Source organism: Asparagus officinalis, chromosome 8, assembly GCF_001876935.1.
Source record: "Asparagus officinalis chromosome 8, Aspof.V1, whole genome shotgun sequence".
NCBI classification, from domain to species: domain Eukaryota; kingdom Viridiplantae; phylum Streptophyta; class Magnoliopsida; order Asparagales; family Asparagaceae; genus Asparagus; species Asparagus officinalis.
In genome coordinates this window covers 122,699,605-122,714,875 of record NC_033801.1, presented here as the reverse complement: position 1 = coordinate 122,714,875, position 15,271 = coordinate 122,699,605, and the positions used below count along the sequence as shown (strand labels likewise).

General features: G+C 38.2%; 3 protein-coding genes across 4 annotated transcripts in view; all 3 read right to left on the bottom strand.

Annotated features, from left to right (window-relative positions):
• Positions 1–767, bottom strand: part of LOC109822638 (autophagy-related protein 8i-like) — a 2,520-nt gene extending 1,753 nt beyond the window's left edge. The window contains exons 1-2 of one of the 2 annotated variants that reach the window (XM_020388867.1): positions 584–767; positions 365–486 (exon numbers count right to left, since the gene is read on the bottom strand). In XM_020388867.1, the coding sequence (XP_020244456.1) occupies positions 365–486; positions 584–614 (153 nt within the window). In that variant the 5' untranslated portion in view covers positions 615–767. The remainder of the gene's footprint in view (positions 1–364; positions 487–583) is intronic. The other variant, XM_020388869.1, reaches the window with a different exon arrangement.
• LOC109821838 (CRS2-associated factor 2, chloroplastic-like) lies at positions 2,697–5,609 on the bottom strand. Its single transcript, XM_020387992.1, has 6 exons — positions 5,594–5,609; positions 5,300–5,427; positions 4,270–4,486; positions 4,011–4,138; positions 3,758–3,905; positions 2,697–3,097 (listed from the first exon to the last, which is right to left on the bottom strand). The coding sequence occupies exons 1-6, from the start codon at positions 5,607–5,609 to the stop codon at positions 2,697–2,699; spliced, it is 1,038 nt and encodes a 345-aa protein (XP_020243581.1).
• LOC109822637 (ATP-citrate synthase alpha chain protein 2) lies at positions 7,679–13,113 on the bottom strand. Its single transcript, XM_020388866.1, is given in 13 exon segments — positions 7,679–7,941; positions 8,962–9,078; positions 9,148–9,264; positions 10,330–10,431; positions 10,617–10,712; positions 10,954–11,035; positions 11,116–11,230; positions 11,472–11,523; positions 11,772–11,852; positions 11,923–12,084; positions 12,183–12,238; positions 12,241–12,337; positions 12,900–13,113. Coding segments are annotated over 13 exon segments (1,248 nt in total). The 5' UTR covers positions 12,999–13,113; the 3' UTR covers positions 7,679–7,869.

The following is a 15,271-nucleotide window of genomic DNA, read 5'->3' as shown; positions in this document are numbered from 1 at the left end:
ACCCCCCACCACCACCACCACAAACAAAAAAACACTTTTAGATAAATTACACTAAATCCCTGTGAACTTTCAAAATCACACTACACCCCCCAATAACTTCTGCAGAAAACCCCATGAACTTTTAGGTAGATTACACTAAACCCTGTGAACTTTCTTATGTTGGTTTTTAGTCCTAATTTATAGGGGTTATCTACAAAACTCATAAAGTTCATGGGGGTTTTCTGCAATTCCATAAAGTTCATGTGGGTTTGTCGAGATGTTGAAAGTTCATGGGGGTTTACTGCAAAAGACTGAAAGGACATAGGGGTTTTGTGTAATTTACTCTAAAATAAAACAACTCCATTCATCTAACAACAGCCAAAACCTCGTCCTTGAAAATTGAAGATCCTGGCTTTGGATTCCACGAAATTGAGCAAAAATTTGTACTCACAGGTACTCGATCAGGATATTTCGAAAGGATATCTCTCGACTCCTCAAATCTCTCCCCTGCACATTAACAGGTCAAATCCAATTTCAGTAAACCCTAAAAACAAATGAAAAAGAAAAAAATTTTGATCAAAAAATTACAGAAGAAGAGACTAACCGAAGGTGAATTCTTCTTTGAACGGCCGCATCTTCTTCTTCTCCCTCCTTGGATTCGAAATCGATCGAGAGAGAGATTGATTAAAGGAGAAGAAATTTATGGAGTTTGGAAGGATACGCACGTAATTTAGAGAGAGATTTGAGGTTTCTTCATAATTTTGGTTTATCCTTTTTCGCCGCTACGTTTGGTAATGGACCAGGCCGTTGGGCCCATCACGCGACTCGACTTCCCTTTTTTTTTTTTTTTTGCCATACTCGACTTCCCATTTATGATAACCATCCAGGTAATTTTCACAACTATCATATATAAACTATGAACTTTTCAAAATTTGCATGTTACTACCATTGATCATGCAAATATCAAAATTTTCTGAATATTTCTCTATGATATTTACATACTAATTTTCAGGCTTTCTAACCATTATTATTTGTTAAGGTTTTTCATTGGAAATATCTCAACTCTATTTAAAAAGTAGAATTAAGATAAGCTTAAAAATAATTTTGGTGGGTTTAATAGTAAATTTAATAAATATTAATAGTTAAAACCTCTAAAATTAGCATATAAGTATGATAGAGAATCATTCGGTTAAAAATTGTCACGTTTGCATAATCGAGGGTACTAACATGCCAATTTTAGAGCTTCTAACTAATAATGTTTATTAAATTTACTATTAAGTCTACAAAAATTCTTTTGTAACTTATCTTAATTCTATTTTAAAATAGAGTTGAGATATTTCTAATGAAAATTTTAACAAATAATGATAGTTAGAGAGCTCTGAAATTAGTATGTAAGTATCACAGAAAAACATTTGGGTGAAAATTTCCATGTTTGCATGATCGATCCTAGTAATACACAAATTGTGGTGACTTTATAATATTTTATCGTATCAAGATGCAACTTGTGATATTTAATTGTCAAAATAGAAAACTTTATTGTATTTTTGTGCAATTTAGCATGTAACTAGGTTTTTGCGATATTGAACCATTGAAAATTTGGAATTGTTATTTCAGATTAATTTATTTATAGGCTAAATGGGGCTTAGTTACCACAAAGTCTCTCCATTTTGGCACTTATACACCATGAGTTGCTTTTTCTGGCAAAAAAAAAATACCATTGGCATGTTAGTACATTCGATTGCAAACGTGAAAATTTTCACCCGAATGTTTCTTTATAATACTTATATGCTAATTTTAGAGCTTTTAACAAATGATATTTTTAATATTTGATACTAAATCTACCATATTTTTTTAAAACATGTCTTAATTCTACTATAAAATAGACATGTGACATATTTAATGGTAAACTTAACAAATATCAATGATTAGAAAATTATAAAACTAACAAGTTTCCATGATTATTGATTGAGGCCACTTACGTGCTAATTCTAAACAACTTATGTTATCTATTCGGCACTGCTAAAAACAAATAAACTTTGTGGCATCGAAGTGACCTTCACCCTTATTATATACATGTCAATATTATTAATTACCCAAAATGTACATTTACTTTCATCTTGAACATGTTTTAAGTTTTCCCTGGCACAAGCAGGTATCTTTCAAATATAGTTTTGCTGAAGTTGGTTTTAAATAGGTTTAAAGGATACATTAACTCTTTTACCTATGCAAGAGGGTTCAAGGCCATTATTAGTTTATTTTGGATTAATAAGTGAACGAAAGCTAACATGTGGACTTATTTTAAGGAGCGTAATAGTTTAAACGCAATGATTTGGGGGACTCATATCCAAACAGATGAGGTTCGAGGGGCTTAGATTAATATTGATGATGATCTGTGGGACTTGCATTCAAATATGATATTTGAAACCAATATCTAAAAACCAAAATAGTTAGGATTTCACAACGTATTGCCAATCTTTCATTGTAAAAATTCCACGAACAATCCCTGCAGCAAATCATACCGCAGAAGCAAATAAGCTTGCAACAGATCAATAACAAGAATTTATTATCAAAGGCGTTTATGTAAATACAAGGGCAATGTAAAAAATCAATCAGCTGCAACATTTACATACACTTTCCAATTACAGTTGGATATCTTTTCATTCCCCTTCTTTGTGATGAGATGGGTGGGGATCCACACCACACAAACCGTATTCATTCTACACTTGGCCTCTCTCCGCTATCACATCAACTGGTAATGAACCATGAGGTGCCCAAGGATCCACCTCCTCAAACGAATCATTTAGATCGATCTCTCGATCTTCGTTATCTTCACTAGTTTCGTCAGTGTCATCAACCTCGTCATTGTCGTTAGACTTGACTGTATTATTGGTGTCTTCACCCCCGCGCAAAATTAAGGCAGGGTATGAATGTTCAGCTGCCTGCGACATACCTTGAAATTCCTCCACCCTTTCAAGAAGTGAATCTGGAGTGAGTTCAGCATTCTCGTCTATAAGTAGGGCCTTGTGTGAGTCGATTGCTTGTTTCCATAGTAAAAACATCTTTGGTTTACTTGCTTCTAGTTCGGTTGTGCTCTCATCACCAATGCCACTTGATGAGCCTGCAAGCGATATCAATGTGCATCAGTTTTCACAAAATATAAGTTGGAATTACAGCTAATACTATGGGTAACGCTACCTTACTATACTTTTTAGCGTCTATGGTTATCTCAAAGAACATCAGAAGTATATTCAGCAATTGTAAGCATTACTTACAGGTTATCTCAGATAAGCATGAAGTTCTTCTTCAGAAAAAGAAAGGTAGAAAAAGAATTTTAGCAACAAGATCGTGAGGTATAGAAGGGGTAAAAATCCTTACCAAGAGGGCATGCATGTGCTTTAGGTATTTCTTTCAAATGTGATTATAGATAAATAAGGTTTCTCGGACATTAAAATGCCCAGGTAAATTAAAATATCCAAGTGACATTTCTAACACATTTCTAATGGGTCCAGTTCCATTTTGTTGGAGATATGATGGCATCCAATCTCAAGACCAGTATTAGGCATGTCAACATTCAAGAAGAGATTGGCAAAAACTGGGGTAAGAGCTGAATTTGATCCGTGACCAACTTTAAATTTCTACAAATAATTCATTATAAATTTTCTACAGTTAAATGTAACATCATAATTGCAAGCACCTCGTAAGATTAGAAAGCATGCTAAAATCTAAAACAAAGTCCAACCACAGATCGAATAGAACGTAAACTAATAAATTGTCATACCTTCGGCATCAGACAAAGCACTAGTGTCGTTCTTGTCAACCTTTGAAATGGAAGGAGTGGGTGCCCGATACCTTGGTTGCCAACCATGGCCTCTCCACATCAAGATCTGCTCCTCATCAAAAGATAATAGCACACAGGGGACTAGTTCCTGTCATCCAAAAGGGAGGAAACATCAGAAAGTGGGAGCAAGCGCTACTTGTTTATCCATCTCCTCAGACAAATGCATGTGAAATAAATTACACATTTCATGGACCTTCAGTTTTGCACCTATCTTTTTGTAATCACTTGCATGCATCCCTTGGCAGTTGATTTTTACCAAAGGGCTTCCTTCAAAGGCATCTCTTACATCTTTAACAAGATTCAGGTATATTCCATTTTTTGCTGCAAGATAAGAGCAGAAAAGGACAGAATGCAGTCAGCCTTTTGTCTCTAATAAATATGAATGCAAAAATATCAAAGAAAGTCAGAAATGAAGGGGGAAATCTAAAACCAGATATCAGCACCTAATTTACAAATTGGCAATAGCTTTTGCCCTTTTCTTCTGAACTCATCTGCATCTTCTTTTGTTAGTCCTTCAGGAGCATCCTGAATAAGTTTTGGATACACTGGAGCAGCTGGTTTCCAGAGCATTATAGGATAACGAGGTCTAGTGCGAGGGTTATAGTTTCTGCCACGAAATAGAAAAACAACACCGCCAATTCGATGTATGATCTTTCCTCCAGTTTTCTCCTGTCACAATCAAGTGTCATTTAGTGGAAAGTGCTACCTTATAATTACAATTTTGCCCATGCATGCCCAAACAGCTAGGCAGTGAAAAATCAAATGGTGAATGCCCATGCAAGGAGTGTCTTAACCATGTCAAAAAATAGAAAAATGCATGCCCAAACAGCTAGACAGTGAAAAATCAAATGGTGAATGCCCATGCAAGGAGTGTCTTAACCATGTGATACCACCTCACTGATGTAACAAATGAAGGTCATGATACTGGATATGAGTTGCAAAATCTCCAATAACAAGGTGAGCTGACAAGAGATATAAGTTGTGTTGAGGCTCACACCTTCTAATTGTGACTAGCAAGGTGGGACTCGCATGTTTGGCAGCTCATTTAGCAAAATGTGATACCACTTCATGCCTATTTCTTCTTATAAGATTTGCATAATTCAACATAAATCGAGTCAAAATATTATTCTAGAAAGAGATGCATGAAGCTCATCAAGCATTTTAATAATTTCTTTTACAAGTGCAAGCTGCACCAGATTAGAAGTATAGAAATTTACCGTTTTGATACTAATTTACTAACATATTATTTTGCAATCAAGGTAAGTGGAAATTCTATATAGATACCCCATCATAATTTAAACTATTTATAGTTCACATGACAAGAAGGTAACACCAGTACAAAAGAGGAGACAAGGTTGTGGATGGTGATGACAAAGAAAAAGAGAACAAAGGCAATGGTTGGTTATGAGTTTGTCCATAAACAGGTCAAATAATTGTAGATTAAAAGTTCACCTAAGCTTGAAAAACATTGAAGAAGACAACCTCGAGATGGTAGCAGACATTGTCCATATCAACAGTTGGAACACCTCTACATCGAACCTTACAAACTTCCTGGCGCTTCCAATGCGCATGAATCATCTCTAGCATGTTATGAGTTAGCCCATCCCTACCTGCATATTCAAAGTATTATTGAACAAAGTAGCAATAAGCGTTATCATTACGGAATTTTGGTAAAAACTTGCATTTGTGACCTAAAAGGACCAGCAGGGCACAGGTGTATTTATCTGTCTTCATTCTGATAAGAATAAGATAACTTTTAGTTTACCAAAAACATACATAGATCTACGGTCATTGTCCATTATAGAGGTGAAGTATTTTAATTTGTATTATGCATAGTAGAAAGGTGACAGCAACTAGGAAGAAACCTATTTTACTGAGCTAATTGGACAGCGTTTTCTTACGAATTGAACGCTACATATGTCTCACTCTAGTAGATCATGAAACGGGACATCAGTCTTTACCTCTAAAGATAACCAATGACAGTCTTTGTGTCAAAACTATCAGCATGGGACCACATATGGGTCAAGTTCCTGAAAGCATTTACAGTTATATCCCATAAAATAACAACCGAACCCTTGTGATTCACCAGGATAACAAATTGAAGGAGTAAACGATCTCACATATATTACATGCAAAGGTAAACTTCGTTCTTTACTAATCCTTAGAGTAACGCATAATTGATGCAAGTCCAATTAGCCCTTACGCATGGAAACTAATCATCCATCTATTAGTAGGGACAAGTCCTAAACCCTGAATAACTCAACAAATAGAAACCCGCAAAAATTATGCCTCCATGTTCCACATAGAAACAATTACCCGACACTTCAATGCCTCTACTTTCCTCCACTTTCCTCCCCCGACGCCATGCTGCTTGACATTTCAAAAGATCTGGCTAGTCTTAGACTCTTAGTGGACATTCCTTCACTATCAATTATAATCAATAAAAGATTGTTATTTTGATACAATTGAAACTATTAGTACCCAATTCTTTGAATCTACAGTCTATAGTAGCTATCATCACCCAACTGCATCTCTTAGTACCACTCCACTACCTATCAAGTGCAATTTTCACAATATAGAAGAAAATTTGCAAAAAAAAAAAAAATCACTAAAATTCTAGCTCCAACAAAAGAAACATGTAGACGGTCAAAATGTATACAAAACAAAAGAAACAATAAACAAAATTTCTCACCAAATTCGACAACCACGGCTTAACCAGCTCCCTAACCTCCTTCCTCGTCAGCCGCGCCCCCAAAATCTCCTCCCTACTCCTCCCATCCCCAGCGCTCCCCTTCGCCAACTCATCAACCCTCCTCCCCGCAATCCTCCTGCTCCTCTCCCCCTCCTCCTCACCCTCCTCCTCCCCCAACGCCGGCGGCTCGAAAAGCCTAATCTTCTTCTTCCTCTCCTTCTCCTTCTTGAGACAAGCGGCGCCTTCCCCGTCCACGGCCGGTTCATCGTCGCGGCGCGAACGCCAGAAACGCCGGCTCCCTGATTGGCAAAGGCCGCGCCTTCGGGGTCTCGAGTACGAGAACTGAAACTCAAAGGGGGCGTCAGGGAGGAGGTAGGAGATGCCGGAGGAGCGAGGATCACGACCGGGTCGCCGTCGCGGCGACGACTGGCGGGGACTTGGGGAGGGGCTTGTAGTACTTGGTCGGGTGTGGATTGGTTGCTTGAGGGGGGTTTTAGGTTAGGGCTTTTGGGGGTTTTTTTGGGAGGGGGAGCGGCAGGGAGGGGCATTTTGGGAAGAACAAGGGGTCGTCAGTTGTATGCGGGGGGTTCGGAGGAGAGGAGGAGAAGAGGTTAGGGTTTAGGGATGTTCCCGCCATTATTCGCATCGTGCAGTGCATTTTTGGGGATTTTCGAGGTGGTTGAAGATGGAGGAGGGGAGATAGCGGGAGAGATATTTTGGAGGAGGAAGAGGAGAGCGTTTTTTTGCGGATAACCCCCTCTACATTATATCACTCATAAAATCTACCCTTTTCAGTAGCTGTTTCTAATTTTTTCCCCTGACATAATTATGAATTTGAATCTGCCCCTCAAATTGTTTTCTTCCCTCAATTTCATTGCCTCTGTATCCACATTTTTATAATTATGTAATGTTTTTATATCCACTGGAAAAAATCATGTTACTTATCGATAGCGTAACGTAATTAGAACTGAATCGTATTTGAATATTTTTCAGATTTACCATCAGTTTTACATGTTGGGGGTAAAAAGGCAGATGATCAGTTTTTTTAAAATATATGTGTAATTGTACAAATTATTATATCCGGATGTATTATTCATTTCTATCATCAATCTTACACTACTTATTTTGAGAATGCTTTGGCAAAAGCATAGAATTCACACGAAATGAACTGCATTCAACCACACATAGACTCGCATAACTCGAATTATGAAGAGTTTTTTACTTTTTTCCCCACACCTGACGAAGAGATGTCCTTGACAAACTTGATGATTAAGTTCAACAACCCTCGATTTCCACTCCCTCACTTGGTGATTTAAAAAAAAAAGACAACAGAGGCTGAAGGGGAAATCAAAAGTTGAATTTATGCAGCTGACATGACACAGTCAATAGCTTGCTTGCAGATTCCAGTCATTGTAGCCTCTGGCCCATAAACCTGCAGGTGAAAATTCCCAATTTTCAATTAGTTAGGCCTCCAGCAGGAAAGTCAGACAAAATGATCTAAGGTGGTGATTTCTTGGCTAAATTAGATCTCTATTTTACACCAGAACTCAACTAGACATGACCTGTAAAATACCAAATGACTGTTCGATTTCGGTTGTTTACCCTTTAGTGTGCTACTCTAAATAGGAGAAGACTAGACTCTTTCGAACCAGGTCTTTTATTCTCTTTTCTTCTCAATATAGCTTCTTTTTACTCAAATGAAAATCATCATCGATCTCAACCATCAGATTGTTTGTTAGCTGATCTTACACGCAAGGTATTTCATTAGATTCGTGGTGAATGCCCGCAGATGTGATACACAGAATATAACAAAGTTGAGTATCACGCTATTATGTTCAGGTCGAAATGAAAAGGCCAAACCCAAACTGACCCAGAGCCTCCTTTCATATGCAAAACCCAATAAAGATCATCCGAGAACGTTGGACAAAATTATCACACCCAAGGCTAATTATTTATCAGTGTTTGCAGATACATCGCATGTATGATAAGAAATTAGACACTTAGCACCCTAAACATTTTCATTAGCCCAAACAGGGTTATTTCTCCGTTATTTGAACTTGTACTATACAATGTGTGTGCTCAACACCTATAAGAGAAAAAGGGGACCTCTCTGCAATACGTTGATGTCAAGTACTATCCGCGTGACAGGTACAAATAACAGAGGAATGACTCTGTTTGAACATCAGTAGTCAAAGTGATAATAGCAAAGTTCCTGGGTAATAAGTGGTTAAACATCGATAGTAGAGGGGTGTATTCTGCAATTAATATTTATCAAACTATAGTGAGTCAGGAGGCTGCCTACAAAACATCATTTGCAGCTTGGAGCACCAATGCAAGTGTAATTAATCACTCACATGCAAAGTGAAAGTGATTATACAATGAAAGATCAATGATTCAGAGGTTTTTAATATCCATGTTGAGAGATAAGGAGAGATAGGATGGAAAGAGTTACCTCAAGAGGAATGCCCAGTTCTACACCTAGAGCTCTCATCTTCGTGAGACCAGTCTGATAATTTGGGCCACCTCTTCGAACATAAATATGCATCCTTGCTGCCTTTAGTTTGGATTCCTACATGTAAAAATCAAATAAGCATAATACTAGAAAGAGGAAAGATGGTAGTTATTTCAGCAACCAAACCTTCTCTCTTAGAGCCCTTATAATCCCATTGAAAGTAGCAGCAACATCAGTGAAGTTAGCAATTCCTCCACCAATTAGAAGAGCTCTCTTGCGACCATCAGGGTCTGCAGTTGCACACTATAATAGCAAAATATAAGAGTAAGCGTTTAGTGTAAGCGAGAGGATTATGGTTTATTACTACTAACTTAAATGTTGTGAATGTCATAACTGAAGCAATCACTATGTACTTCCGTATTTCTTGATGATATATCTTTCTCCCTCGCCATTCTATCATCCTCTAAATCTTATAAAGGAATGATCTACTTCATGTATAAGCACGAGTGCGCTGATTTACTGGCACATAATTAGATTCTTTATGTTGCTGTTGCTGCTAATTATCCATATTGGGAAAGTAAACTGTTGAGATGAGAAGATTAGCAGAATTAAATTAGACAGATATGAGTTTTAGTAATGATTCTCTGGAAGTTTTGATTAGAATCTCAAAATTGGAAAATAGATGCAGTTCAAACTTTAGCTCCTAAGAGGTGCAAGTAACTTCTGATCCCCTCTTACCGAAAACCTCCCGTTAGATCTCTTTACACTTCTACAAATATCCCTCCCAGCTAATATCCCTTATTTGAAGGTGTCTAGAAAGTTAGTTTTTCAGTTAAGTAGGTTAGATCTCTTTACACCTCTACAAATATCCCTCCCAGATAATATCCCTTATTTGAAGGTGTCTAGAAAGTTAGTTTTTCAGTTAAATAATGGATTTAAACTAAAAGCTAAATATCATAAAAACCCCTTAACTTTTCTGATAATCAGAAAACCTTCCTTTAACTTTCAAAATATCAAAAAAAAAAAAAACCTTAAGTTTAGGGGTTACAAAAACAACCACCTTTGATTTTGAGATGTTTGCGGGGTTTTCTGATAAAACCTCAAAATTAAAGGCAGTTTTATGATAAAAAGTTAAAGTAGGGTTTTGCGATAATCCCTACACTTAGGAGGAGGAGGAAGGGACTTAGGAGGAGGGGGAGGAGGTTCTGATATTTTGAAAGGTAAGGGAGGTTTTCCAATAATTGTACAAAGTTAAGGTGGGGTTTCTGATATTCACCCTAAACTAAACATTCTTCATTTTGTTCTCATTAGTATAAAAATACAAGTAAAAAGTGCAAATGAAGAAACCAAGTAAAACAAATCTCTTACATCAAGAACAACTCTAGCATACTGCAAAACCTCATCCTCATTCGGGGCACCACTGTATTCTGCATAGTTCCCAAGCTCAGATGCATAACCCAAGTCTCCAACCTGAGTGAAGCTCAAGATGTTAGAGGATATACATCTACGAGACCAATTGATCCACTTTGAAAGAATTGACGGTATCAGAAGTAGTGGATCAGTAACACCTCCTACTTTTAACTAGGAGATGTAAATAATCATTATCTGATTGATCTAACAAAATAATATGGATAGTAACATGACAGAATGCTCACTGTATCAGCATATATGACACTGGCACCACCACCAGCCACCATCGTCCATATGCGTCCTTTCGGGTTTAAAACGGTGAACTTCAGAGAAGCGCTTGTCTGAAAGTAAAATGCCAGTTTTTGGCAGAGATCAGTGCATGGAAACTGTAAAGACAAACATCTTAACATGCATTGTAACATATTTCTAGGCTCCTAGCCACTATAACTTTCTTGCATCAAGTTCAATAATCATAATTCAGTTTGTATTATTCATAAGAAATTTTCTGAAACAGAAAGGAAATGTAAGTACATGTGTAATTAGACCCAAAAAAATCAGTATTTAGTGAAAATTTTCCGTTACCTTCTCGTCCAGTCCATGAATAAAGCTTTCTGTAGCACTCAGAACTCTACCAAAAGGAAGTGGAAACTCTATATCACCCCACCTGTTTATTTAACAGTAAGGATTTAATAGTCACATTTCTGAGAAAAAAATCAAGGCAGTTCTGAGTTAAAAAAAGAATACTTGTTGAAATTCTTGAAAGCTGCTGTGTCATCCAGTTCTCCACGCATATCTAATGGGTAAGGCTCCCCATTTACCAAGGTAAATGGATTCATCTCAAGAAAAGTAAAATCCAGATCTGCAATTAATCCGGTTGAATCAGTTACTGCAAGGCCAAGGAATCATGAACCTTGATGCTCATTATGAAAAAGCAGATGTTTAAATTTTTGCACATGTACTGAATGTGTGAACCGATACATTGTGTTGAGTTACTCACATGCTAGAAAGGTTCTTTCTAGTAGTAGACTCTACAACTTATATATTATAGTTGTAACAACTTTTGTGAAATAAATGAGTAAGCACTAGGTCCTTAGGTATACCTTGGAATACAGCAAACACCCCTTTTATGAATTCTCCAATTTTCCCTCGCACCTGAGTCAATAGACGTTAATTATGAATGAAGAAGGTAATGCCACTCAAGCTTATAAGGTTTCGCTATGCTACAAGTAAAAGATGCAAAGAACAAGAGAAATCAATAGTTGTAATTCAAAGACAATCAGAAATAGGTTAGTAACTTGATACAATGAATAGGATGGCTCATAATGTTTCACCTCAAGCGGAAGGGTTGCAATCAATGGTGCACATGCTTCTAGTGTCATGGGCTTCTCGGTGGGGAGGACCTCAAGCGGAAGGGTTGCAATCAATGGTGCACATGCTTCTAGTGTCATGGGCTTCTCGGTGGGGAGGAATATAGTCTTAACCTGCAGTAAAAAAGTGGTATCAGTACCACCTATCGGTAATATAATAATGAAACTAAGTTCTAACATATACCTTGTCCCAATTCTCTTCAATTTCAATTCCTCCACACTCTGAGAAGCTAATAGTAGAACCAAGCCTCTCCGAAACAATTGAAAGGTAGTATTCTTGGTCATGTGGAACAAAAGGCTCGACAATGAACGTTGTGATCGGAGCCTTGCATCCGCCCATCTCAACCTAATGTTATTAATTGTGTAATACACTCATTGCGTTAATATTTAAGTGAAATAGTCAGAGGGGCTAACATAAAAAATCAGTGTTGATTCTAGGATCACCTCGATGCCTAGCCGTTCTTTAACAAATTGAGCCACCTGAGCCATATCCAAGTTCANCGCTTCCCAAATAGCATGTCAGGCTTCACGACCAATTTCATGGAAGAAAGCCATTGTTCACTGTCCACTAATCCAGTGAAATCAGTTGTTTGTGTAACCTGAAGTTTTAAAATATTAACATCACAATTCAAAATTATGACGGCGCAAAACAAGTCTCATAAGCAACAAGATAGATCAAAGTTGTTAGATTTAATATAAAACTATAATCTTCGACCCTCACTATAACTTCGGAGTTTTGGACTAATGGTAAGAAAGATTTGCTTTAAGATGGTCCCACCGGCCACGAATTTAAAGTGTATTTTCTAAAAATTGACATCGCTGCATGAGTCTAAGTTCGGCCGCGAATTTAATATGATTTTAAAAAATCGTTACCATCACGTGAGTTCAGGCTTTTAGCCCATAAAAAGGTCGGGGAGTTCGGGTCTAATGTTCAGAGGGACTTAATTTAAGAAAAGCATACACCTGCTTTTTCTCTTTTTGAGCTTAAACCTAAACCTGATGACGAACGCTAAGTAAACATCGATCAAGACGACGAAATATACCATTTATCTGTAATTTTGCTCGACCGATCGCAGTAAATTCTCACTAAATCTGAAGGGCAAAAAAGCATTTAAAATGAAAATTAGAGAGAGGGGGGGGGAGAGGGGGGGCAAAAATGACCTGAGCGGATCGGATCTGGAGATCAATACCGGCGATCCGCTTGAGGTGCTCCCTGAGGAGTCGCTTCGAGTCGTACTCTCGGATCTTCTTCCTCGCCATCGCAACGGGTTCGGGTTCGGACGCGGATCTCGACGGCTTGATCCGATAAGAGAGTGGGTTTGAAGGGGAAGGAGGGGATATATATAAGTAGCAGTAGTTGGAGTGGGGGATCTGCGCGAGGACTCCGTACCTACCGCTCTGTGGAGTAAAAATGACGGCGGTAAAAGTTATGGCACACGAGGCTGTGGGGCCCATGGCAAACTTCTGTCGGGTTTGGGTTTTGTGCTGGCTGTCGGATCCGTACCTATATAAACCCCCTTCAATGATAGTAATAGCTATGAGATGAACATCAATGATAAAGTATTTTCGGGAGTTATATTCCAATAATCATGAGTTATTTTCATGCTAATCCTGTTATTTTGATATTCCAATATTGCTTATGCAGAAGTTTTAGGGGCTGTTTGGTTGTAAATTTTTACTATGTAAAAGGATGGAAAGTGTAAAAAAGTGGGTCTCAGTGTCAACTTTCTTACTTTTTAATTGTTTGTTTGTAGTTGTGAAAATAGTGTAAAGTGATTTACTATGCTGATGTGGCATGGATTCACAAATCCCTTCAAAATGGTCTGATTTTGAAAGAAAGTTGACATATGTGTCAGAAGTGAGGGGCTAGGCCAATGAAATTATTTGAGTAGGGACCACACAATAACTAACTTTTTACACTTTCCAAACAAGCAATTAAAGTTATATTTTACAAACCAAACAAGCAATTTATGATTCCAATGGAATAAAAAACAAACAAAGAAAAGTTGCTCAGTAAAATTAATGAGGTGGACAACAACTTTCTAAGTTGTGTCATAAACACACAACTTTACCAACAACAACCAAACAGCCCCTTATTGTTGTCTTTTTTTGTTAGGGTTTTTTAGATATTAGCCTCTTAAATATCCATATTTTTATATTAGCCCCTCAGATTGCTATAATGTGTTAATATGAGGGGTTTGTGTCAACACATCATGGCTATTCGAGGGGCTGTTTGTTGGTAATTTGCAGTAAAAGAAATAATGAAAGAAAAATTTGACTTGTATTCCTCTCAAAATCAATTACAATTTGGATTCCGATTACAAAAGAGAGGAGAATGAATTCGATTCTCCCCTTTGTTTAATTCTGGGTTCTTCACGGTGGCGATGAGATGCCTCCCTCGAATGCTCGCGTCGAGTTTGCTTCTCGTTGACGATCCGAACGTCTTGATTCACTGGAACGATGTCATCTCCTCACGATTTGACGCTGTGGAGAACTTGCGTGGCAAGTTTTGAAATAACTCTTGACGAGTTGATAACTCTGAACGAGTTTTAGAAGAACTTGCAGAGCAAGTTTTGAACTCTGATCGAGTTGATAACTCTGAACTAGTTTTAGAAGAACTTGCAGAGCAAGTTTTGAACTCTGATCGAGTTGATAACTCTGAACGAGTTTGAACTCTTGAAAAAGAGTTGATTTGAACCGAAAGTTCGGTTAATAAGCCAAGGAAGAAGCTCCTGTTGCTGGTCTCCAAAACTCCTTGTTGCTGCAGAACGCGGCAAGATGCTCGATCAAGGATCCCCAAAAAGTCAGCTCCCCCCCTCCAAAAAAGAGGATCCGAACTCAGTTGAGTTTTGAGGTATTTATAGGGGGTTAAGGGTATAACCGCCCCCTTAAATATCTCCTTAATGAGGGTTTAATGGGGTCTAACTGCTCCCCATAAATCTCTCCATGATAGGGTAGTGATCCCCTAAAATCTTGGGGAGAAAACGGTTCTGGAACCGTTCAAATCGTGCTTGAACGAGTTAAACGCTGAAAACAGCGTTCTGGGCTCGAACTGTGCGTTTCTGGACCTGAAACGCACAGTTGAGGTTGAAAAACGCACAGCTGGGGCTGAAAACGCACAGCTGGAGCTGAAAAACGCACAGCTGGGCTGAAAACGCACAGTTGAGGCTGAAAACGCACAGCTGAGGCTGAAAACGCACAGCTGGGCCTGTAAACGCACAGTTGGCCTGTTTCAGGCTAAAAACGCACAGTTGAGCCCATAAACGCACAGTTGAGCCGTAAACGCACAGTTGGCCTGTAAACGCACAGTTGGCCTGTAAACGCACAGTTGGCCTGTTTCAGGCTAAAAACGCACAGTTGAGCCCATAAACGCACAGTTGAGCCGTAAACGCACAGTTGGCCTGTAAACGCACAGTTGGCCTGTAAACGCACAGTTGGCCTGTAAACGCACAGTTGGCCTGTAAACGCACAGTTGGCCTGTTTCAGGCTAAAAACGCACAGTTGAGCCCATAAACGCACAGTTGGCCTGAAAA

What these genes read in the sequence shown, in the direction of transcription:
- LOC109821838 (XM_020387992.1), bottom strand. An exon ending in ATGTCTGCTACCATCTCGAG is followed by an intron (nt 4,487 to 5,299) that starts GTTGTCTTCTTC and finishes TGATTGTGACAG; the next exon opens with GAGAAAACTGGAGGAAAGAT. An exon ending in GCAAAAGCTATTGCCAATTT is followed by an intron (nt 4,139 to 4,269) that starts GTAAATTAGGTG and finishes CTTATCTTGCAG; the next exon opens with CAAAAAATGGAATATACCTG.